Genomic DNA, 26,299 nt, shown 5'->3' on the forward strand with positions numbered 1-26,299 from the left:
CAGTGTACTCATCTACTGATATCTGACTGTTTTATATGTCATGTGTCTCTTTTGGCATGACTGTCACATCCTAGGTTGTGTGCAGACCATTTCAGTGGTTGGCCCTGTGTTTGGTTACCTATTGGGCTCCCTTTGTGCCAAAATCTATGTGGACATTGGATTTGTAAAAATGGGTGAGTTTAATACTAACACATTTTTTAAATTGTTATTATGAGGCCAGACTGTCTACACAAATCGCTGCCATTAACACCATGACTCTGATTATTATCTGAGTGACTGTGGAATATTAAAAGTTCAGATTCATCTTTTGGTTTAATTATTGTTGCTGATATCATAAAAAAACAATGGTGCCACAATAGCTGATAAGAGTTGATAAACATTAAAGGGTGAGCCCCAGCTAACAGTCAGATGTTAAAATAAAATCTTAATAATAAGCACCATCACCGTTAGGAAAAAGTTAGAGGTGGATAAAATGTTTTGTACCTATTAAAATAAATCATATTTGACTGTGGTTTAGGGTCCTAAGGCCAGATCCACAAAACTATGCTGACATGGCTGTATGTACACATAAAGACAGAACGTTTTCTGTTTTAATAAATTGTAATCATACATAGCCTGATATGCTTTTCCACGGTTAAATGAATATACAAATGCTCCCAGATAACCATTTGCAACTGAAACTGACTTGTGCAACTGCAGTTGGCTTTGCAGACAATTGGGGGTTGTGGCTATTTATTTTACTGATTCAATTCAATTCAATTCAATTCAATTTTATTTATATAGCGCCAAATCACAACAAAAGTCGCCTCAAGGTGCTGATTTATCATGTTTATTTTTAAATGATGAACGTGATAATATTTGTACACATATATCTACATATGAGTGAGCAGAATCTGTAGCAGAGACATTTCCTGCACTTGAAGCTTTCAGTTCTATGGACCAATACATGTTTGAGCAAACTTTGGCTGCTTTGGTTGTATCCAGGCAAACAATGCAAATAAAAAGCCCACTGTGTAAAATAGGTAATTTAACATGTTAATACCCCAAAACAAACAAGTGATAAAAAAGGGTTTATAAACAATGAGCAGCAAATGTCAGCAAATCTTTTGATAGTTTCTGGCCCTAGAAAAATTGCCAGTCATCCCCAGAGGCTGGGTCAGCAGACTCTTGGTTGGTTTCTTACATTGTGAGACTGATGGCTAATCAGCTTTATTGCTTGGTTTTAAATGTCAAAAAGATAATCAGTCTCAAATTGCAAGACTGAAAGAAACATTAGGCTAATTTAGGACTGTGGAAAAAAGCTAAGGTTAAAATTGAATTTTGTGCTGAAATCTTAATTAAAACAATTATAAAGCTCATTACTCATTAGCATTATAAATGAAGTCTGATTGCTGAAAAGTTGCCAATTAAAAAAAGCCATGGATTACATTTCTTGGTTTATACTGAATCTTTTTTTTACATTTCACCTGCATGCAGCTCACTCTATAAAACTCTATTATTACCTGATCTAAAGTATCCAAATTGTTACTGTACCATTTTTCGAAACAGCAGCAATGTCTAAAATTGCATTACCACTTTTTTGTGCACATGCATTGTTTATATGCTTAAACTCTGATACTGTGCACTGAGACTGCCCATCAACAGCGCTGTAGCTTTGTCACTTAAATACAACAGGGCCATTGTTAATGTTATTTGTAACAGCTGTTGCCTGACTTCCTTTGGAGCTCAAATATCTGCTGTGAAAAAGAGTTTTTCATTCATAAAACTGAGGCCTGATGTTATCAGAAAAAAGGGGCTCACATTCGTTGCGTGCACAATTCTAAACAGAGCAGGTGTACAGGATTAGCATCACTTAGGTAATGAGGCCAGCTGAGGAAGAAGAGGGACAAAGCCCTCTGGTCGGCAAGAAAGACTGAGAGAAAGAGACAGAAGAGAACAGAACAAAAAAAATGGGACAGCAGGAAAAAGCTAAAAGGAAAGTAGCCTTTAACAAAAAAAGGAGAAGAAAAATATAGAGTTTCAGATCGATTAAAAACACACAAAGGAGTAAACACATGTTCTTCGGCACTGGATTTTGTTATTATTATTCTTAATCTAAAAAAATAACATTAGTTTCTATAGTTTTCCTATGCTGTATAATACATTAAATGTGTCCTGTCTTATTCATAGTAACAAGCATGTTCATAACGTATAAATAACAAAAAAACAACAAAAAATAGCTTGAGTAAAAATATCAATCAGTACCATAAAGTATGTCATTTTCAGACTGGACACACAATCTGAGTGCTTAGAATAGATGAAAATCAGAAAAGTAGTAGAATGAATAATACATGTACCTTGTTTTCAGAAAGCATTACTTAACTTTCATCTTCTGTGCCCCAAAACATAGAGACCATCACCATTACCCCATCAGATTCCCGCTGGGTGGGGGCCTGGTGGCTGGGTTACCTCATAGCTGGGGTTATCACCCTTCTTTCTGCTATCCCATTCTGGTTTCTGCCCCGCTCACTACCTGTGCCCGGGCCAGAGGTCCCAGAGAAGTGCACACCAGAGCAGACAAGTTTCATCAAAGGCTCTCCCCTTCTGAAGCACAAGTACTCAGCAGATGAACACACTAGTTTTATAGAGATGGCCAAAGGTAAGGAAGTCTATAGGTTATTGGGTGTGATGTTTTTATATATGTCATATGTAGAAAACAATGTTTCTCAGAGCACATTGTATTTGGGATTGACACTTCACAATCTTGCAGTAATAACACATTTTCTTTGTGATAAAGTGAGTACGAGCCACATTTTAGATGAAGAATTGCTTATACATCATATTGCCAAAACTATTCACTCACCTATCCAAATCACTGAATTCAGGTGTTCCAGTTATTTCCATGGCCACAAGTGTATAACCAACCCTGACACGCAAACTGCTTCTACAAGTATTTGTGAAAGCATGGGTCGCTCTCAGGAGCTCAGGGAATTCCAGTGTGCTGCCGTAATAAGATGCCACCAGGGAATGACAGCAACTCAGCCACTAAGGGGCACGCCATATAAAATCACAGAATAGGGTCAGTGGATGCTGATGCATATACTGCACAGAGGTCACTGAATTTCAGGTCAGAGTGAATCTTTACAGACCTCCAAACTTCACGTGGCCTTCAGATTAGATCAAGAACAGTGCATAGAGAGCTTCATGTAATCGGTTTGCATGGCCATGGTTACATAACTAAGCGCAATGCAAGTTGTTGGATTCAGTGGTCTAGAGCAGTGGAGACACGTTCTCTGGAAGCACAAATCATGCTTCTCCATCTTACAATGGACAAGTCTGGGTTTGGTGGTTGCCAGGAGAACAGTATTTGTCCGGCTGCATTGTGGAAAGTGTAAAGTTTGTTGGAGGAGGATTATGGTGTTTTTCAGGAGTTTGGCTTGCCCCTTTAGTTCCAGTGAAAGGAGCTCTTAATGCATCAGAATACCAAGACATGAGCAAGTTTGGTGTGGAAGAACTGGCCTGCGCAGAGTCCTGACCTCAACTTGAGAGAACGCCATTGGGATGAATTAGACTGGAGACTGCGAGCCAAGCCTTGTCGTCCAATATCAGCAAAAATTCCCATAAACACTCCCTTACCTTGTGGACAGCCTTCCCAGAAGAGTTGAAGCTGTTATAACTGCAAAGGGTGGGCCAGCATCATAATAACCACATAACATAACATAACACACACACACACACACACACAAAAACATAATAATCACTTAAGTTCATATGTGTATGAAGGTAGATGAGAAAATAGTTGAGGCGATATAGTGTGCCTGATGCATCACTGCCTTTGCATATTGCTATGTTTTTTGGCATATTACATCAATATGTCGACAATGTACACTCTGTACAATATAAACAAAGTGGAGGCTCTTATCAAAACTTCACTTGCACAGCTTTATTATCCCTTTGAAAACTACTCATAATGAATTTAATTTATACAGTGCAGCTCACCACTACGTCATCAAGACACTGAATCAGCTTTATGTCACGACTTAGAGAGTTATTGCTTATTTTGTGCTGATGTTAATGGCAGAGAAGGTTTGGAGATGTTAACAGTACCGCGTTTGAATCCAGCGAGCTCTTTAAAAAGACTCATTCTTTCAAAAAAGGCTCTAAATGCATCCTGCGCAGCTAGGAATGTGATTTTAAACACCTGTGGTAATGGGACAGAAAACACCTGAATTCAAAGAGGTGCGACCCAAATACTTTTAACCATATACTGTATGTATTGCATATTTTTGCCTTCCTCCCTTCACCTCCAAACAGTCGCAGCAGATGGCTGCCCCCTCCCTAAACCTGGTTCTGCAGGATCTTTCTTCCTGCTTAAAGGGAGTTTTTCCTTCCTGCTGTCACCAACTGCTTGCTCATAGGGAGTCATGCGATTGCTGAGGGTTTCTCTGTATTATTGAAGGATGCCTGCCTCACAATAAAGCACCTTGAGGTGGCTATTGTTGTGATTTGGTGTTATATAAATAAAATTGAATTAAAATGAATTTTAACTCATCTGTATTTTTGACTCCACAGATTTCATTCCAACCCTGCGAACGCTGCTGGCACACCCAGTCTATCTGGTCTACCTGTGCGTGACAATCATTCAGCTGAACTCTCTCATCGGCATGGTCACTTACAAGCCCAAGTACATTGAGCAGCACTTCAGACAATCAGCTTCAAAGGCCAACTTTCTGATGGGTATGGTACATGTTTCATGAACATTGTGCTGTTATATAAATTATTAGTGTGTTACACTTGAAAATGATCACAGACAACTAGGGAAAGCTTTCCAGCTTGTTTCATATTGTATGGGAGAAAAAGGACTCGGACGTCCCTTGTTTGATAAAATGAATTCTAGCGTCAAGTATGGAAATGGCGTTATAATGCAGGAATCATGTGTTTAACATGGTAATTATAAAATATTTATGGGCTTTCTGTCCATTCAGCGTTACCCTCCTCTTTCTTCTCTTTTACATTTGTTGGATGAAGCAGAAATAGAACTTCAGGGAGTGGATCTTGTTAGAAAAAGGAGAGCTGGGTTAGCTATATTCTAATTCAATCCACTAACAGCCACAGCTGCAGAGACTGGAGCTTTGTGAATATGAGAACTACTTTGCACATGAAATAAAATATCTAATGAAGTTCATAGCGTAAAATGAAAATATCTAGGTTCATGTGGTCTCATCAAGGGAGATGCCTGCGCTGACCAGACTGGCTGCATATGAAAGAGAATGTAATATTAGTGACCAGAGCTAATGACATGGATGTAGATAAAAGACCATGTCTCCACATTGATGTTAAATAAAGCTATAAAAAGATAAAAAGCACGGTTCTTTTTTGATCATGGTAACTTGGAACTAGTGTAGGGTTATTTTACCTCCGGAGCTGCCTCAATAGTTTACTTGCAAGGTAGGATAAGCAGGTGTCTGAAAAACAATAGTGAAGCTTTGATGAAAAATTTAAAATGTTACCGTTATTCGTTGTTCGAATCCTGATCTAGCCTTTTAAACAGCATCTAATTAATCATGTGCTTTGCTGTTTCCTTTAATCTCAGGTGTGATAAATATCCCAGCTGTGGCACTGGGGATGTTTTCTGGAGGTCTGCTGATGAAGAGGCTGAAGCTGAACATCATGGGAGCAGCCAAGTTCGCCTTTGGCACATCCCTTATTGGTTACATCCTGTCACTGTTCTTCTTTGCAATGAGTTGTGAGAATGCCAAGGTGGCCGGGGTGACACTTTCATATGACAAGTGAGTCAGAGGCGATTATATGATGTGTCGAGGTTAATGGCTACTTGTCTGGAAGATGTATTTTTCCTCCAAACTATTAAACGCAGCAGAGTTAGCCATCTGATATTTGAATGATTCCTCACTATGGTGGCTGAAAGCAACATATTATTTTAATGTTTCATATCATGCATCAGACTTGATGTGCAAAAGAGATTTCTCAAAAAAGAAAATGTATGATAAAAGTCCATTTAATCATGAGGATGTCGACTCATATTTAAGCAGAACTGGCAACATTTCCATGGAGCTGCATATAAGGAGCACGAGGAACCCTTTGTTAAGCATATTTGGGAACCAGTAGGTGATTGCAAGCTGAAACCAACACAAAATCATCCTCTGGGTTTGCCTAATAATGCACGTCAGTATTCAAACACAACTGAAGTGACACTGCTGAGATGAAAAGTTAAAAGTAGCCAGAGGGGTGCAGCGTGCTAATTAGTCCATGCAGTGAATGTGCCGAAGCTCAAAAACCAATTTAAAAACCAAACACTGCATGTGGTAAATAAAATATGGAATTTCCTAATGCTCAACATCTCGCTTATTTAGTTTCATAAATGAATGAGGATTGCTCTGGCGCCAGTCATTTTTGAAGACACTGATGATTGGAAACATGCAAGTTTGACTGTGTTTATTTAAAGCAGTAATATTTCATGTTATTACAGATTACATTGTAACCGTATAAAAAGGGGGTTGCTTGTAGTGATGAATCTAGAGAGAACTGTGGGAATTAAATCTGCAGCTTACTTAACAGTCTGAGCTCAAGATATAGTCTGAATTTTGCTGGGTAAACTAGGTGGTGACGATTTAGGAAATAAACAGCAGGATATTCCACTCAGGAGATGATGGACCAAAAAATCCACCAAAGAAAAATGACCTACATTTGTCTGTAGGCCAGGAAGAGTGACTGAATATGCTGCACTTTGCTAACAAATTTGCCATATCACCTGATAACGTATGTCTAATGTATCCCTAGAACTCAAAATCCATATAAAATATATACAAAATTGTAATAAGTGTATTTGTTTCTGTACTTCTTTCTTATCATCTATCTTCCAGCATCGATAGGATATCGTATGATAAGCACCCACTCTTCACAGACTGCAACTCAAAGTGCGTTTGTTCATCGAGCGACTGGGACCCAGTCTGCGGCGAGAACGGCATCACATATGTTTTCTCCGTGTCTGGCTGGCTGCACCACCTCTGCTGGCTCAGGAAAAAACACAGTAAGTTTACAAGTGGCTCAGAAAGTAAATACTGTACAAACAGAATCGGTTGGAAATTATGAGGCAAAAAACTTTGTTAGTGTCTCGTCTGTTTTAAAAACGTGGAGTAGTTCTTACATCCCAACTGTGTAACCTTGGCTGGCTCAGAATGCATTTTTCTCAGAAGTGGGTTTCTACGTTTCATTTGGATTACACACTGTTTTGCCATAAAAGTCGTTTGGCGTGAACTTCAAGGCATAATTCTCTTTTTTTTTTAAACTAAATGTTACTGAGAAGAGATCTTCTGTCACTCATTGATGACTGTGCATTCATTTATTCTCCATTGTGAGAATGAATACAGTTTTTATGAGAAAACGTCGTAAAACTTGCCCACAGCTGGTTTAAAGAGAAAGATACATGCTTTAATATGAGAAAATAACAAAATGAGTTGTACAATCTTCTATTCCTGTAAACTTGACCAATATAAGATAAAAATAAGAATAAGACACTAATTTCATTGCATCAAATTGAATTGCTGGTAAAATCTCAAATGTGGGCAGCAGATCAGTGATCTGGAACCAGGCTGTGTCGGTCTTTACGGCTCATGGCTGGTTTTTAAAAGGGGACTTTTTATGCTAATTCTTGCACTTTATTAAATTAACTTTACATGATTCACATTCAAAAGTGCATGTTTCTGTCTGAAATAGGCAATTTTAGCTCTCCCCTTAAGGCCACTCTGACCATATTAAGGAAATCCCCTCTCTTTGACGTCATGCTTTTGGCTTTTGGTGATGACTTGCACATGCGCAGACCTTTGGCAGTGTTTAAAATGATCCTCCACCCTTGTGAAACTATATTAATTATGATAAGTCTGCTTTAATTGTTATTTATTGATTAGTGCAGATATCAAGAAAGGGTATTCTGACTAAGTGCTGTTTTAGGGAGCAAGCATGTGACTGAGGGCCTTTAAGGGAAGCCCACACAGCCAGTGCTTTCAAGCTGTTTTCACACATGAACCTTGGGGAGTTTCATGAGAATTAGATTTGGATATTTTCCACTGTTCCTTTTTCTAACATGTAGCACACAGCAGGAAATAGTCCACTTAGTTTAGGCCAGGGAGTTCCTTACACAGTGGAGGCAGCCTCTCTAAATCGCTGTACACAATGTTTTACATTCATTTGGTTGCTTACTTCCTGGGTATTATTTGCCTGTAAAGATATGACTGCCATGTAAAAGTAAACTATGAAGACTCGTATATGATTGTCTTTATTTAAAGAAAGTTTGATTGACTAAAGGCTTGTGCTTTTTTGTACTGGTTTGAAGTTTTCTGTTAATCAGTAAGTGAGTTTTTTTTAACCAGCTAAATTCAAAATGAGGGAGTTTAATGCTAGATTTACTAAACGGCTTAAAACTGTCTTATGGTGTAAAAACATTGGGACAAGTTAGTTAAGTCAAGTTAATTTATTTATTAGCACATTTTAAAACAACACAGGTTGGCCAAAGTGCTTTACAGCTAAATAGAATAAAACAGCAGGGAAATAGAGAAATAACAAGAAAAGCAAGAAACAAAAAGAAAAGAAACGCATCAAAACTCAGTCAAATTTAAACACTAGGGAGTAAAGGCGTGTCTTTAAGGGAGTTTTAAACATCTCAAGGGTTGTAGAGGTGCTAATTTGAAGAGGCTAATTTTTCCAAAGTTTAGGTTTGACTACAGCAAAGGCCTGGCCTCCTCTGTGTTTTAGTCAAATCAGCTGACTTTAAAGATCTATTAGGAATAGTTAGAATAGGAATAGTTCAAAGTCCAGAAAGGTAAGAGGATGCTAAAGTCCATTTAGTGACTTAAAAACAAGTAATAAAATGTTAAAATCTGTTCTACTGGAAGTCAGCATAAGGAAGCCAAAAGTCAGCATCTAAAAAACATGGACAGAGTTGTGCAGCATCCCAAATCAATAACTGAATATTGACTTGAACAGTGTCCACATTTATGCACATAGCACTGTTATTGTCCCAGGGGTTGTATTTGAGAAATAACATGCCGTGTATCACTTTTTCCATTCAACGTAACCTATGCCAGTATGTCTGAATGGTAATTCTCACTATTTATTGTATTTTTATACAGCGACATTGTTTTTGCACCTCATGTTTTGCAAAATCTTTCTGCACTTTTCCTATAAAAAAGACATTAAAAACTACTATCATCTTTTGATTTGTATATAAATTTAGTATGCAATTCTATGTATACAGGCTAGTGACAAAATAAAGGAAAACCCTCTCTGAACTCCCTCTATCTCAGTAAGGTGTTGGGCACACACACGCACACTGGTTTTTTCTGTTAATTTGTTTGTAGTTTTCTGTGTCTAGCTATATGGTCATATGTATGGAATATGCGTGTCTCTCCAGGTCTTCTCTAACTGTTCCTGTGTCGGTGTGGCTGGTAACTTTACGGCCAGTACAGGTCACTGCCCTCAAAAGGACGACTGTGACAGGATGTTCCCGTACTTCCTGGCTCTCTCTGTCATCACTTCCTTTATCATCTCTCTTGGGGGGACACCAGGATACATGCTTCTTATCAGGTCAGATTATGAGAAAGGGATCTGAAATAACTACATTATCCCTGTAATCGTATTAGCATTTATATCAAGCCTCAATTTCAAACTTTTAGAACCGTCTATTTAAGGTGGTACAACAAGCATTTCTTGTACTGTTTAGTATTTTCCTTACCTTGAAATCCCCACACACCTGGGTTTGGGATAACAGTGGACAATTGGGAGGTTCACTCAAAGGACAGCCAACATTTCCTTGCCAGTATTTTGCTCGAAAGTGTGGCTTGTTGAGGCTGTGCCCTGCCTGGCATGCAGACAAACAGAGGTCGAAAAAGCAAAGACAAAAAAACTTTGGTCACGATGAACATTTTTCCATTGCCGCACACAGAAACACCTAAATACTAACATCTTGAACCAATTCAGATTTAATAAAATGTTGTTATACTAATTAATCAGCATGTACACAGAGTTGTGCCTTGTGACTTTGAGCACAGACTTCCTGCAGCCATCTCTGATGCAGCATGAGTCTGCGGCCAATATAAATAAACATATAAATCAACATTTAAAAAATCTGTTTTCTAATTGATAACGAACTATCAGTAGATTTCGGTGATCTCTAATAATTAATATAGGTCATTACTGCAGTTTTTGTTTTCTCATATGAAGAGATAATAAAAATAATATGTTGACAAAGCACATTCATGAGCAAATCACACAGTGACAATGACACGCTTCTGCAAAAACAAAGCCTAAATTACAGAAAGCTAGTATTGAATTACTTTGTATTGTGAACATCCATGTGGGAGTGTTTGGACTGATAGAAAAAGTCCAAAATCTATGTCATCATGCACATTTTCCAAATCCAATGGACTGGATCAGAGTCTTTGCCAGGCCGCCTTGCCTTATGTTTGACATCCCTGAGTTAGACTATAGATGGGGCTTGGTAAAATAAGATACACAGAGATGCCCACACAGTCCATCTGAAAAGACCTAATGCTGTACCTGTTGCATGTGCATGCTTTGCATATGAAGGGCATATCATATAATTTGGACTCTTTAGAACAAGCCCTGTACTGTACTACTACTACTGTAGTAGTTGAGTCAGTCCTAAATGTTTAATGTCATTTGTTGTAGTTACCATTGACTTTTACACAATTTCATACCTGCTTGTTTCACTACTGCAAACTTTGGAGCTTGTTTTCATAAAGCCTTTTATAAACTTCCTGTTATTAGCAGTGGCTGCATACTTGTTTGTGGATTTGTTTGTCTGCCAAACTTATAAAAAAGGGACTTTGTCAAATGAATATTTAATAAAACCCAATATTTGTTCCAGTGGCTAGTTGAGAATGACGGTGAGGGCAAATCTTTGCTCTGCTAGTCACAAATGATTTCAGTGACACTGGAAAGTCTAAAGCAGATACTGTTACCTTGTTGACATGTCTGATCTCAATGTGTGGAAGCACACGTATCATGCCTGTTATTGAAAACTATGATATCCTCCTTGAAACTGACACTGGTAATTACCAGTGTCAGTTTCCACAATCACATTACTCACGGTTAAATTCAATAACAATGAAGAATTTGTTTAGCTCAGCAGCAGGTATAGAGAGACTTTACAAACCCCAACGATCAGTGTTGCAGCTGCAGCTGAATACTAAGTTACCTAAACTGAACGATGACTGGCTAAAAACAGTGCTGAGGGTCGTAGTATACGAAATGCTTACTGCTTTAAACTTTGTGAGCCCAGAAAGTGACAGGTGAACATTTTGACTAGCTGACCTGTGGCTAATAAACTAATTTATTTGATTTATGACAATAACTCTTGAGTGTCAAGTAGACATATAATAGTAAAATAAATGTAATAATCCAAGACTACGCTTTATAGCAGCTCCCTTGTACCTGTTATATAGTTAATCCTGCCAGCTGAAGCAAAAAATCCATTTTAGGCTGTTCTGTGTTCAGTCTTTCCTGAAAGTTGTTCACATGCCTGTGGGATAGCTGTAGGGCCGTTCACTCGCAGAGCCCGCTTGATGATACAAGTAATCTTCTAAGTCTTATCATAGAAGCATTTCCACTCCTGGATCCAATACACTGACACAACCAGTCTTATTTGTGTACACAAAAACAGCATCAATGTTGTACAGAAACATCTCGCACATCTTCAGGATTTTACCAGAGGTATAGGTGGTATACAAACCCAAAATCATGTGTCGTCAACCAGGCTTCAAATTTTCTGCCACGCAGCAGCCTCTGGTGGTTAACTGTGGACTTTACAGTGACATGCTGTGAGATATTCCATACATGCGTGTGCTAATCATTTATTTTCTGCTTTGTTCTCCCTATAAATCCAACTCGGGTGTGTTTTTCAAGTAAAGACATTTGTACTAAGGGAATTACACCCTCCTATATGCGAGCACATAAGCACACACTTAACACACAAACGTAGGACCTCTTAAAGCCATGTCAGCTGATCCTGTTGGATTCCAGTGGCCTGGCAGGAATGTAGTGACTTTGCGCTGTGCGTGAATAGTCATCTTATTATTCCTCTGTTCATTTTCAGAGATCAGAAAGCCGGTTTAGTTTCCATAGGAATGGTAAAAGTTCCTCTTAACAGTTTTATCAAATGTCATATATTTTGTTGTTTAAGTGGAACAGCTATGGTTTACATTTTGTATTTACATGTACACTGGCTTGAGTAACAGTGGCATTACTTCTGATGTTACCTAATAGGCTTTTTTTTTGTCCAGTAACAATAGAAACTGATTTAAATGATAGTAACCATATTCTATTTTTTTTTTTTTTTTTTTTATGCAGGTGCATCAAACCACAGCTGAAATCTTTGGCCCTGGGTTTCCACGCACTGGCAACACGGACCCTTGGTAAGACTTGTTCGGTAGTCGGGAATGTTCTGGGATTTGATCTTGGTTTAACTCTTCCTGAAAACCTTTGCTTTGTTTGTCCAAGTTTAGTCATAAAATGTTTGTTCAGATTTTTCAAAATAGCGTTCGCTGTTACCTGTTGTTTTAATTTTAGGAGACGTGACTGTGAAAAGACTTTGTTTCCTTTGTCTCACAGCAGGGATCCCAGCACCCATTTACTTTGGAGCCATCATTGACACTACATGTCTAAAATGGGGTCAGAAAAGGTGTGGGGGCATAGGAGCCTGTCGAATCTACAACACCACTGCCTACAGGTTGTACTTACACATGTACTATTCAGTCTTTTGTGAATCCCTTTTTTTAATTAGTCCAAACATTCAATTCACAATGCAGCCTTAAGTGTGACCTTCTGTAGACCAGACCTAATCTCATTTATTTGCTGATGCTTAACTGGAAATACTTTAATTGAATTTGAACTGAATTGGCAGTAACCTCTTGCCTACCCTACTTCTTGTTTTCTAGTTTTTCTGTGACCCCTGGAAGCTATACGTGAGACATTATAATTCCTGTTTATAGCTTCCAAATTATGATTATTAAACATTAATAAATATTATCTAATTACCCTAGCTAAATTTTCTGGTACATCTCAACATAGGGAATCTATTGCAGCATTAATTAATCACCAACTCTTGTCTGATGTCTTGCCAAATTTTGCTAATTTTCATCAAATCAATCTTTTTCGTGCCTCTCAGAATAGCATACCTGGGCCTGACTCTGAGCCTACGGACTATCTCCTTTATTATTTGCATCCCGGGCTTCATCCTGCTCAGTCGACAGCTGAAGGAGGAGGAACGAAGCGCCATCCACGGAGCTCTGAGGAACGGTGGAACCGAACTGGAGGTGCTCAGGAAGGAAGAGTTGGTTATTTCTAATTCTGACCAGCCACACCACCCATCAGAGAACAGCACAGATAGGCAGACACGACTTTGACAGAGCCAGCAGAGCTGATGGCCGCATATATACCCACAGTATGTCCAGAGCGCCACTGCACACATGCACGCTCGCTCACATGAAAACAAGATTTGCAGGGAATCACTTGTTGTCCAGTCATCTCATGTAAAACAGAAATTCTATATTTCTACTGCTGGATGTGTAAAGGCTTTGTAAATCTGACAGAAATTTGATATGACTGAAATATTTCTTGAATGTACATGCTGTACATGTACATTTTTTTTCATGTACATGAAAAAAAATACAAACATACGATATTTTTGAGTTGAAGAAAAATATCAGTTAGGAAATGTGACTTGTACAGACTACTGCAAAACAGTACTATTTTAAACACCAGCATTTCAAAAGCTGCCTCTTTAAGATCCTTCTTTCAAAGTCATTCCAGCTGACAGTAGTGTTACAGAACCGAAGAGGTAAAGTGGCCTTATAAACCAGAGGCACAACAGCAAACTGATATGTCCTAAAAAGAAAAATCTGGCCTTTATAGACCTGAGATATTTTTTTCTCCTTTAAATGAGTTGTAGAATTGCTCGTTTCAGTAACACTTGGAGGATATTGATATGATGTTTCGGTATGTGCCTCATTCACTCAACTGTTACCTCTTAATATGTGTTTCAGAGATCTTTAAAAAACAATTTCATTTTACTTTTAAATTTCAGATCATCGGATCTTTATTCGTTTAGGAAAAAACTATTCATTTTTGCTTTTTACTTAAAGCCCAAAGTTATGAGTGTATAGCAGTTTGTTGTTTTTGTGCTTTCTGGATGTGAACTTTGGGTCCGTTGATATTCATAATCACTAGAAATGGGAATTGTATTTTAGTGAAATCTGCTTCAGCAAACAGCTCTGCTTTTTTCCAACTCTAGAGCCATGACACCTACCTCTGAGTGGTGCAAATGTTTTAGTTTCACACACACAACTGACTAAAGCTGTTAATAGCTGGTATCAGATCAAATTTGCATCTTAAACTTCTCAGTTGAGCTCCCCAGGCTCTGGTATTAAATAACCGTTGTTGTGCCTTGGAAAAGGCAGAGATTGTATTGTTGCAACACTGATAAAGTACTTACTGTAAAAAAAAAAAGGAGAAGAAGAAGAAAACACTGTGTGTGATTGTTGTTGCTGATATGTAAAAGTTCTGTTTCCATCGTCATGCGTTTCACTGGTTGGTGTTTCTACCTTTGTATTCTTTATGTGTGTCTTTATGCCAATGTCACAATTTTATCTCCCCTTTCTTCTCTTAAACATTAACCCCATTTTTGTAAATTCTGACAGTGATTTCTCAGTTGTATAAATCGAGTATGTAGCATTTTTTAAATTTTATACAACTTTTTTTTTTTTTTAAAGAACTCTTTTTATCCCAGTCTGTCACTGAAATCCTGGACTTTTTTTGTTTAGCATTTCCTTCCATTGAGAGCAAATGATCAGATATCTGACTGCTTAACTAGAGCTCTGTTCAGGGATCTGATGAAATTATCTGAGGGTACACTAGCTGCTCTGATGTGATGCTTTGCAATGACTGATGAAGTCGTGATCTCTGGAATGCATTCAAATTCATGCCCAAAGTATTGATATGGTTGAAAGTCGAGTACCGATTATTGAGACTCATTGCAACACTTTTCTTTAATGCAATCTCTTTGATTCAGAAAACAGTTTCCTTCGACCACCCATTTGTGCAATACCAGACGCCCTTTATATGTACATCAACAGAAAGACTAAATTTGCCCAGTTTAAAATTCAAAACGTGGTAAAGGATTTGACAGACTTTTTAATACAGACACACTTTCCCGGAGTATTATTTTCTTCGGACAGTTCCAACAGCAGTAAGTGGATCAGACAGAAATGATAAAGCTTAGGGTACATCCTACCACTGACACTAAAGTGTATTCAGAAGTATTGATAATGCAAACCCCTCCCCCCTGCCACCCCCCAACACACACACACAAATAAAATAAATACAAATATATATTTATACACATATGTCCCTATGTGATTGTATATTTTCATGATAAAAAGCATCATCTGTCCTGTTATTACAAGTGACAAACACTTGCCTCAACATCACATGTTGTGGTATTTGTCACTTTCAACGGGAGCTGTGCGTTTTAAGTAATATGCTGGTTTCATAGTTTATAATATTTATAGATAATATTTATAGTAGCATAAACTCTATTGAAAATGAACACTATTTACCATGTAGCTTTTGTATTGCTGTTCTGCTGTGGGCTATCAGCAACTCATCGCTGATGAGAACTTGTAATCTAAATATGGCTTCTGGTTTGGTAGCTTAGGGGACCTTAACAAAGTATTTGCTTGATTTGTGGATAGACGAAATTTGGCAAAATTGGGTTTTAAAAACATGTTAAACTTTAAAAACAGCGTGTGGATTGATGGAAGGTTTCTTGCATTGCACTGCTGTTAGGAATATTCTGAAGTTTCCTGTAACTTTCCACTCAAGTGCCAAATCAGATTTAGTTAGTCCCATTTTTTTTTAGATATCAGGGTGAAGTGATATTGCTCCAGTAACAGAATGTTCAGTGTGACTCAAAAAAGGCATTCAATTTAATTTTGCAGTCACAAGTTTTATTTCAAGGTCATGAATTTACGTTTTTCAAAGGAGCCGTGGACCCACAACACACGTACTATTTGGGTAAGTTGCAGCATGAGGTGACTGTGTCATCTTCAGGTTCAGTTTCAGGCTGACAAACTCAGAACGGTGTAGAGAAAGAAAGTCATTATCTCAATAATGTAAGGCATTTACTTGCATTAAAGAAATCAGAATGTAAATAATTTTCTTGGATTATTTTTGTAAAATTTCAAGAAATATCTTAAATGAAATATTAAAATAAAGAATTTTAATACCCAATCACATTATGTTTTTTTTGTGATTTGTTTCATTAGCTGAGAAAATGAAAAAAGAAAAAAATGGTTGTAGTGCAGGAGGCACACGGACCAGAAGGGAAGTGTGGTCCTGCTCCTGAAATTCAGATAAATGATTAACAGAGTTTGTGTTAAGAATTCAAAACAAAGTGCAGGAAAAAATAACCTTTATTAAAGCTTTCTACGTCCACTGGAAAGGCACTTAAATCTGATTTTTACGTCCAAACAGCAGAGCGCAACATGAACATGTATTTATATTACCGGGAAAATGAACAATGGTAAATCACTAATAAAAAGCAAACATTTAAATATGTGGTGATGACAATCGCAGGTCCTGTTTCACAGTGACATGGATTTGTTTTGTTTGGATAATTAAAAGATATACAAAAAATATATATTAAAAAAAAAACAAAGACAATCTTTTTTTGTGACATAAAATATGAATCCCAGCAAACTGTGCACCTTAACACAAAATTGAGCATGTGAAGAACATCCAGACAAAAACCTAACTATGACTTTTGAGTTTTACTTTATGTGCCAGATCTTTTTACAACTTCAAATTAAAGGGAAAAAAACTAAACACAGACACAAAAACAAAAAGATACTGGCTAAAACCTCTAACTACTGTCATCCATTATAGCTGTACAGGTAAAAACATCTGGCACATCGGCTGAAATACCGCAAAACAAAAGTGAAGCTCATTTATCTCAGTGCAACTGTACATGCAGTCTGTATTTGCATACTAAAGTTAAGCTGCAAGTGGCTGCACAAAACCAAGAGAAAACCTTTAGCATAAAAATACTTTTGCAACCATTTACCACATTTATAGATCGCCTCAACTTTCCCCATATCTTGTGCAAAGTGGCAAAAACAAATGAGACAGAAAACACTCATTTTGTTTGATATTTGATATATTAAGTGCTCTGTGATCAGTCCTGAGTCACTTACTAACTGAACTCCAATTGCTTTGCACAATTAATCTGCCCGATAGCGCACCCTTGAAAAAGAAAATCCTCTTAGTCAGGCTGCATCAGGCAGAAACAGATATTACTCATTCCATTTAAGCCAGTCTCGTGCTCTAATAAAGGTTTAAGTCTTTTGAAACCATTGCTGCTACCAGCCGAAAGCATGTTCCTCAGATGAGCCGGTCTTTAATTTGTAATTAAATACTACGACACACGGTGTTACAGATGGTAAAGCATGTGGTGCAATTGTCTGTGACTGAGCTAAGTAAACACTTTAACCTTTAACTTTTCATCTAATCTTCCTTTTTATTTCCACTGTCTTGCAGATTCTGAAAGGAGAGAAAATGAAAATATCAGTTAAAATAGTATACTGTATTATACAAGTCCACACTCCATAAAGGTTCAAAGTGTCAGTTAGTTGTTAAAGAAATGGATGAAAACCTGAAAGTGAACAGAATTTGCAGTCTTTCACTAGTAATTTGTGCTTTAAATGTTTCAAAACATACTCGAGGCCTAAGCTTAAATGATAAATTGATGGCTTCTTTGATCACGAAATATGGAGGAACCACACTGCTGATCCGAGGCTGCCTGCCTGATGTTAATTGTCTTGAATGTCACTTTGAATTGTTACATCTAGCTAGTGAACGACCCAGCAAATCATCACCCTGCTGTGTTCAGAGCTCAGCATTACCTGGAGCTCCTGGTGTTCTTTCAACAGCCTGTCATACTCCCTGGCGAGGCCCTCCATCTGTTTCTTCATTACATCTGCCTCTGACTGGGACTTCTTCAGACCTGGAGAGGAAAACAATGACACATGAGAACAAGGAATCCCCACCCCCCATGTCTTTGTCTACAGAAACTGACAAGTTTTAAAAGCTACATTTGTTTCCAGGGAAGGTGTAGAGGACTGAAATATACACAGATATTAACCGTCTCCAGAAGTCTTCAGTTCTTCTTTCAGTTTCTCCACTTCCTTCCTTAGCAGGTCCATGCCCTCAGCAGTAGCCCTATCACCCCGCCCTTCCATCAGAGTCTGATAACATAAAAATACATATATTCAAATCTTCAGTCAAATATAGTTATCCCAGTAACTCCAGTGAAAAACACTATGCATATTCCAGGCATACAAACTGAACAGTCAAACCATTGAGCAGGCTATAAACATTAAATATGCTCTGGATGTGGATTAAAGGTTAAAGCTGAGTTGGGTAGCTTTCATTTTAATTCATCTTTATATGATTACAATCAACTGGGTACTCTGTTAATATAGCTTTAGATTATGTAAGCAACAAGCTAATATGTGCTATTAAAATCTGGACTTTGAAATTCTGTTTTATCATTCAATAACTGTGTAACTTATTCCCTGACCAATATGAGTTTTCCCACATGCAGTTCAAAGTGGGTTATTGATTACAAATAACAGATCTTTGTGCCATTACCTGTTTCAACAGTTCATTGTCTTTCATGTATTTCTCAGCAGTCTGGTTAGCATTCTCAGCCTGTGCTTGAAGAGCAGCTGTAGTCCCAGACGCTGACGCTAGCTGATTAATCAGAGTGATCAGTCGCTTCATAACGCTGCAAAAACACACAAAGGTTAGAGGAAAGCCAGGTTCAAAGTCCAGGTGTTGTATTAGAGCACAGACTCACAGCCACAGGAAGACGGCAAAACCAGAGATGTACAGATTCCTCTGGGCTCTAAAAAGCTTCATGTGCAAGTGGTCGAACATATTTGGTTGCAGCTTGGCATCGGCGCCGTGCTCTTTAGATGAATACTTTCTCACTTCACGGACAGCATCTTTAAAAACCACAAAACAATAAGACAGACAGATGAGTTACTATACAGAGATTTGAGTTTTAACTTGTATGATCGTCACAAGATTTTTTAATTTTTTTTAATCAGACAAAAAGAAAAAGAAATCAGCCATAAGTCCAAAAGTAGCATTAAAAATACAGACAGGGATGACTGTTTGATTACCGAGGAAGAGAACAATGAGTATTATGATCATGGTGAGAAACACTTTATTCCAGAATCTCGACATCCAACTCCAGATCCTCAGTTGGAAAATGCTCTGCCATCTGCACAAACATTTGAAGTCACATCACTATGGTGCACAACATAACATTTCTTACAGGATTACTACAGCTGACAGTATATTTGACGCAGAAACAAACACCACACTTTGCTGCCAGTGGTGAGACAAATCTGACACATATACACAATGTCGTCATTATTTAGTGTTTAGTTAGTACCTTTTTCAGCAATCCAAAGTACCACAAAGTGCACAATACAGATGAAGAAATGAGTTCAGGCAGGGTGGAGGGGGTGTAAATGAGTTTCAGGGGTAATTTGTGACAGAAGGATGTCAGCAAAGGTGAAAGGAAATGTTCAGAGAGACCTGCTATGATGTGTGAGTTAAAGATGTTGGCAGATTTAAATTTGAGAGTTATCAGAACAGACAAGATTAGAAATGCATACATCAGAGGGACATCTTAGGTTGAGCAGTTTAGAGAGGCAAGGTTGAGATGGTTTGGGCATGTGCACAGGGATAGTGGATATACTGGACAAAAGATGTTGAGCTACTCAACATGAGAAGGAAAAGAGGAAGACCACAGAAGAGATCCGTGAATGTAGTGAAGGAGGACAGCTGGGTTGGTTTGACAGAAGAGATAGGATGAGATGGATCCACTGTGAGTACCCCAAAACTCAGCTACCAAAAGAAGAAGAAAGGGTCTCCTTTGTCAACAGAGACCTGAGTGCAAAACCATATTCAACTTGAGAACAGAGTGATAGTTATACTTACCTCCTGGCAGAGATAAAGGGTAAACAGAGGATGACAATGACGCCAATTTCCACATAGAGAAAGAGAGCCACGGCAGTCCACTGCAACGTCATCTTTGCTGATGGCTTCTAAAGCTAAACCAACCAAAAGACCGGAAACCTAACAGAAAAGAAGAAAAGGGAAAGGAATTGGTCTCACCAGCCTCCCTCAACAAACTTTCAGGTACAGAGAAGGTAAGCTACCTATCGTACGTGGCCATTTCTCAGTAATAACACTACCGTTGAAAAAGACTGCGATAATCTCGAACCCGGTCTATTCACCTTAACGGAAGCTCGCAGAGGCTTGGGGTGAACTGTCAAACCGCTGTTACTGTAACCTGGTTTCACAGCATCACCGCAACAAATACGTGCAAATAAAGTGCTCGTTTATATGTTTAACGGCTAGGTACTTTCAGCGATTTCACTCTTCCATCTTTAGCCAGCGTTCAGTATCAAGCTTGCATTAACACATTAGCTAACGCTAACATGCAACTAACGCAGGCGATATAGAAACATACATTTTTTAAAACTATTTAAGACTATTATAAGGCCTGCTATAACACGGTATGCTAGATTCCAAGTAGACATATATGAAACTTCCAAAATACCGTAAAAGCAGCAACTGAGATACTTACTAGTTAGCTTCTGAAATCAAACAGGGCAAAGTTTGTCTTCCTGCATCAGCGAGTCCTCCTACCGCTTCTTCTGAAAAAATAGCTTCCGTTGCAGTTTTTCGAAATAAAAGCTGTGGCGCTATCACATTTTTAATCTAACAATATAAATGCGGTCCGTCCTACGTACAATTATTTTCCACAGTTATTGCTATTCATTTTTAAACTGTAGTGCTGTTTGAACACCCCTTTCATTTCATGACATTGAAGATTTTCTTTATAGGGAAGATTGTGACATTTACGTTGAAGGCAAATAATTAATTACTTGAAGCCGTTTTTTTCCTTCCTTTTCCTTCAGGAAATAACGAAATAAATTTCTTACACTTCATATTGATTATCCACTCTCAGAACACTGAAATATCTTTTTCTTTTAAAACCCTGAAGCCAATAGAAATATTGCATCTCAGTAATGCTTTACCTAAACATGACAAACAAAAACAAACTACGCATGTACAGAGATGCACTCTTCGTCAATCACCACGATTATTCTATATTCTGTTTAATAACCTACTATTGCACACTTGCAGAAAAAAAGAAAGCAACAGAGACAGAAATTGCACAGCTATAGATTAAAAAAATTTATTGAGCATAAAAACAATAACAATAAAAACTAAAGTCACACCGTTAATTTTCAATGTGGTCATGTCCTGAGATCATGTACTGATCCATATGTATTCTGGAGGTAATCTATTACAGCTGAAGTACTGGACAGAGAATTGAACACTTTTCTCTCCGGCTGCGAGCTAACCCTCTCCAGCATGTAGATAAGATGATGGTGGAAGCATGTGAACGGAGTGCCCTGTTCAACAGATATGTCCACCCAGTCCCATATACACTGCAAAGGAGTGTCCTCATAGCCAGCAAACATGGCAGGGTTAGCAAGTAACCCACGTGCAGCCATGACACCTAATAAAAAAGATAAGAAAAAAACATGAGCCAAATAGAAAGAAAACTGCCACAGTTAGAAGTATATTTGTTACAATGTTGCTGAAAACAAACATACCATCAACACCAGTGAGCTCGTGGGTCAACTCCACATCCCGGAGATACTTTATGTCGCCGTTGGCAATGACAGGGACAGAAACACTGTCTTTAATTGCCTTTATAGCATCGTAATGGACGGGTTGGTGGCGTTCTTCTGTTGTACGACCATGGACTGTTATCCATGACACACCGGCTGATTCAGCCTTTTGACATAGATCCACTGTCTGCCTTAGGTCCTTGTGAATTCTGTGAAAGATAACAGTAATGGTATTAATATACCAATAATAAGTAGTATCATAATCATAACTAGTATTGTTTTAAATAATCTTCCTTCGGTTGCTCCCTTTAGAGTTACCAGGGCAGACCATCTTTCTCCATCTCACTCAGTTTCTAGCATCCTCTTCTGTCACACCAACCCTCTGCATATCCTCCTTCACCACATTCATGGTGCTCTTCCTCTTTTCCCCCTAACTGGCAGCTTCATATTCAACATCCTTCCACTAGCCCTCCTCTGCTCATGTCCAAACCATCTCAACTTTGCCCCTCTAAGTTTTCCTCCAAACTGCTCAACCAAAGCTGTCCCTGTGAGGTACTCGTTTTTATTGCTGTCCACCCAGGTCACTCCCAATGAAAATCTGAACATCTTTAGCTCAACCAACTTCAGCTCCGGTTACTGCCTTTTTGTTAGTGCCACACTCTCCAAACCATAGCAGGTCTCACTACCATCTTGCAAATCTTCCCTTTCCCTCTTGCTGCTATCCTTCCACAAATCACCCCTGACACTCGTCTCCACCCTCTCCACCCTGCCTGCACTCTCTTCTTCACCTCTCTTATGCACTGTCCATTGCTCTAGATGATTGACCCCAGATATTTAAACTCATCTACCTTCACTCCCTCTACATCTTGAATGTTCACCATCCGGTCGTTAAGTCTGACGTCACTAGCCGTGTCTGGGCCTAAACTCCGCTGCAGGTCCATATATCAAACGATCACTATGGCATTACTGAGAGTTGAAAAACTGTCTAAAGTCTTTCATCTTTAATAAAATGATCAGCATTCAGCCCTACCATGTGTAATAACTGAGTTTAACATCCAGGCATCCATGAAAATGGAATTTATGACATTTAAAGGAGTTAGAAGTTAGCAGGAAGTTAGCTTGCTAGCTTCTATCTAAATGCAATATAGCATGTCCTGACTGCGGGGTTTTGGAAACAAATTAAAACGTACAGCTCTGTTATCACTTCCAACATAAATGAAGACAGAAAACTAAACAGCAGTGATGTTTGTAAGGTTACTGAAGTTTGACTAGCTGGTATATAATGATGTGCTACGTGACCGCTAGCGACACAGCTATGTTAGCATAATATAAACAAGCTAACTGGTTTTCCACTCGATGAAAGTTAACGTGAGTGTTCTCGGTGGTCAGGAACAAATGCAATCGCATGGCAGGATGCTGTAAAAGGACCAAACTTCAGCCAGGAGAACAACTGAGATAATCCATCCACAATACGAGGTTAGTCATTTATATACTGCTGCATGGGCTGGGCTGTAGTTACATCCTAAGGTTTTAAAAACTGAGCTTACATAAATGATTAGCGGTAATAAAAGCCGAGGGAGGTCAACAGTGATCACTGACTGTTTTAGGAGTTTTTTGAGATTAAATAGATAAAAATACAAAACATTAAACATGTTAACAACACAAAAGCCATATTATACGCAGACTACTTTAGGCCCGGAAGTAGGATTTGTCGCGTCATCACTTAACGACCGGATTCCACCTGTCTCCTTCTCATTCACAAACATGTATTCTGCCTCACTTTTATTCACTTTAATTCCTCTTCTGTCCAGTGCATACCTCCACCTCTCCAGCCGCTCTTCCATTTACTCCATACTGTGCCTACACAGTGTCGTTCACAAACATCACTGACAGGTACAGTTATAAAGTTATATATTATAAAGGGGTCATAATTCTTCAAAAAGAAACAAAGGTATGTGTGGGGTTTTGTTTTTTTTTTACCTTATTTTAATTGATGCTGTGTAGTTTGGATTGTCCACTTGATTTCTGACGTGTCTCACCATGTCTTTAACAAGTTCAGGCTTGTTAATGAGGCATGCACCATACCCAGCTGACATAGCCCACCTGAAAACAACACACAAAAAAAAAAGATACTGAAGCGTTCTGAGTACACTGGGTTTACAAGATTTGTACCTAACTACTGGTCCCAGTAACTCTTTAGTTACTATCTGGAATAAAATGTAAATAATAAGAATCAACAAAGAAAAAGCTATTCCGTACAATCACATTGTTTAAATAATAAAAAGTGACAGCATTAGTTTAAACTATCAGTAGCTGCACCTCTGGGGGCAGCCGCAGTTGAGGTCAACTCCATCTGAGAAAGGTGCCACTGCACAGGCTGCATCAGCCAGACTCTGAGCATCATGGGCAGCAAACTGCACTATCAGGGGTCGGTCACCTGAGCAGATAAACAAAGAGTTGTAAACCATCATTATGTCAACAATAGCAATACATACAATACTGACATTAATAAATTTTACATATTGTCGCAGGGAAAATCTCTCTTTGAAGAAACTAGGTTTGAAGTGCAAGAAATCAACCTAGTAGCTCATTCCAGCTCATATTACAATGTTACTCACGTTCATTAGTCGTGAATTCACTGTCTCTGGCTTTGATTGAGCGCAAGAAGTCAGCTGCAACGATCATTGGAGTGAAGCAGATATCGCAGTTGTACTTTCTAACCAAGGACCTGAAAGCAAGCCTGAAGGAAATAAACATTAGCACAGTGAGCATCATTAACTGTACACGTGTTTCACCAGAAGCCATCCATAAGCAACGGAATTGTAAATTACAGTTAAATAAATGACAGCTTTCACTTACTTTGAGTATCGAACCATTGGGGCACAAATTTTCAGTACTTTTCCCTTTTCAAACATGTCCATGACAGTCGTGTTGCCGTTAGCGGTCTTCATTCTTCACATAAGCGGCCAAACGTTAGCCACGTAGCGTAAAGAGCTAACTATATCAATATGCACGTGAAACCTTTCGCTGTTCAAATGTACTATCGTCCGACATCTATGGTATTACTTCAAGGCTAAAAGAAGACCTCACCTCACAGTGTAAAACGCCATTCTGTTAAACAGAGATACGCAGGTATGACTACATGGACTCAAAGGAAATGTGCCCACTCAGTGGTACAGGGGAGGAAAAAATGCGGGCGTGTTTGGGACTTATGAACTGTTACGTCATGCAACAAGATGTATGCTTATGTATTTAATCTTTTTTAATTTATTAGTTTTTGTATTATAACCTCCAAACATACGCTATAGCTATTTCAGAGTGTAATGTGTATTTTCTTTAAATAAATAATCATGAAAAATAAAGAAAATGTTGTTCGACGCCACGACCACACCTTTACGTCACGCAATGCGACCTTCAGGTTCTGCGGGGGAAGTTAGCTTTTCAGCCTTCAAAAGACTAAAGCGCGAGACTGAAGAGCAATGCTGGAATAGAAGCTTGCTGATTGATAGGTGAAATTTGAAAAGATGAAGATGTTTACGCTAAAGAAATAACAAAAAACACAGTCTGTGAATGTTTATGTTTTAAAAATAAAGTTCCACCCAAATGCTTAGTAAACACCTTTTTCATTATGTTAGGAAAATTGAAAATAAGTGCAAATAGAATTATTGAAAAATGTGCGTGCGTGGAATTACAGTATAATAAGGCAAAAGCAGAATTCGTATCATACTAATGAGCTTGAAAGTCAGTTCTATTGCAGGTATGCATTTATTGTACCAGAAGAGTGTTTGGCATCACTAACATGCTGAAAAATAAAGCTGTTGCCATTAAGATGCTTTCCAGAAGGTACTGCATAGTGGATGAATATATTATGGTGCTTTTACATGTTCATAATTCCATCAGTTCTGACAAGATCCCAAACACAAGTGACGGAAATGCAGTTCCTTCTTGACAGTCCTCTCTCAATTGACTCAAACAGCAGATGGATAAACTGTACGGGTAGATGCATCTCTCAGGTCCTGTTTCAGTTCTCTGTTGTGTGTGTGTGTGTGTGTGTGTGTATATATATATATATATATTTCCTAAGAACATTATTTTTATACTGTTCATCTGCTAGTTTGATTATGTGTGTGTGTTTTAGGACTTCCTGAAGAACTAATTCTCAAGAATAATAATAAGAAAACAACAACAGTCTGGTTCCTTAGATGCAAAATATATGGAAGAAGTTCTAAGCAGGAGTTCATGGTTCCTTTTCTTATTAGGTCAGACCCATTCTTTTCCATTTATCCTCATCAGGGTCGTCAACCCCATCTAACAGAGGGCGAGAGGCGGGTACATCCTGGACTGGTCGCCAGCCTGTCTCTGGGTCACATGGTTTATGAATAATGAAAAGTGAAATTATGGTGCAGGAGGTTTCTGCAACATTCATACTCTCCTCTAATCAGGGCAGACTTGCCAAAGGTGAAAGTACTTTTTGAAGAAACTCACCAGCAATGCTTTAGACATATCGA

At 38.4% G+C, this 26,299-nt stretch overlaps 3 protein-coding genes across 4 annotated transcripts in view; 1 reads left to right on the plus strand and 2 right to left on the minus strand.

The window, feature by feature from the left end:
- The window catches only part of LOC146504025 (solute carrier organic anion transporter family member 1C1-like), a 40,214-nt gene extending 23,380 nt beyond the window's left edge, over positions 1-16,834 (plus strand). The window contains 10 exon segments of the mRNA XM_085184331.1: positions 75-173; positions 2,390-2,638; positions 4,552-4,716; positions 5,573-5,768; positions 6,861-6,975; positions 6,977-7,027; positions 9,407-9,579; positions 12,364-12,428; positions 12,625-12,742; positions 13,181-16,834. Of these exon segments, the coding sequence (XP_085040457.1) occupies positions 75-173; positions 2,390-2,638; positions 4,552-4,716; positions 5,573-5,768; positions 6,861-6,975; positions 6,977-7,027; positions 9,407-9,579; positions 12,364-12,428; positions 12,625-12,742; positions 13,181-13,418 (1,469 nt within the window). The 3' untranslated portion in view covers positions 13,419-16,834.
- On the minus strand, positions 14,744-20,849 carry bcap29 (B cell receptor associated protein 29). 2 transcript variants are annotated; one of them, XM_085184332.1, is made up of 8 exons: positions 20,735-20,849; positions 20,083-20,220; positions 19,257-19,357; positions 18,929-19,076; positions 18,721-18,856; positions 18,212-18,314; positions 17,973-18,073; positions 14,744-17,610 (listed from the first exon to the last, which is right to left on the minus strand). In XM_085184332.1, exons 2-8 carry the CDS (start codon positions 20,172-20,174, stop codon positions 17,575-17,577), a joined length of 717 nt encoding a protein of 238 aa, XP_085040458.1. In that variant the 5' UTR covers positions 20,175-20,220; positions 20,735-20,849; the 3' UTR covers positions 14,744-17,574. The 2 variants fall into 2 exon arrangements, with proteins under 2 accessions (XP_085040458.1, XP_085040460.1); XM_085184334.1 differs by lacking the exon at positions 20,735-20,849 and adding an exon at positions 20,382-20,686.
- A 124-nt stretch (positions 20,850-20,973) lies between these two features.
- Positions 20,974-24,757, minus strand: dus4l (dihydrouridine synthase 4-like (S. cerevisiae)). The gene is made up of 6 exons (XM_085184336.1): positions 24,651-24,757; positions 24,410-24,531; positions 24,111-24,228; positions 23,772-23,894; positions 21,774-22,000; positions 20,974-21,676 (listed from the first exon to the last, which is right to left on the minus strand). The coding sequence occupies exons 1-6, from the start codon at positions 24,740-24,742 to the stop codon at positions 21,411-21,413; spliced, it is 948 nt and encodes a 315-aa protein (XP_085040462.1). The 5' UTR covers positions 24,743-24,757; the 3' UTR covers positions 20,974-21,410.
- Positions 24,758-26,299: the final 1,542 nt, after the last annotated feature.

The sequence above is a fragment of the Neolamprologus multifasciatus genome, chromosome 14 (genome assembly GCF_963576455.1).
Source record: "Neolamprologus multifasciatus chromosome 14, fNeoMul1.2, whole genome shotgun sequence".
NCBI lineage: Eukaryota > Metazoa > Chordata > Actinopteri > Cichliformes > Cichlidae > Neolamprologus > Neolamprologus multifasciatus.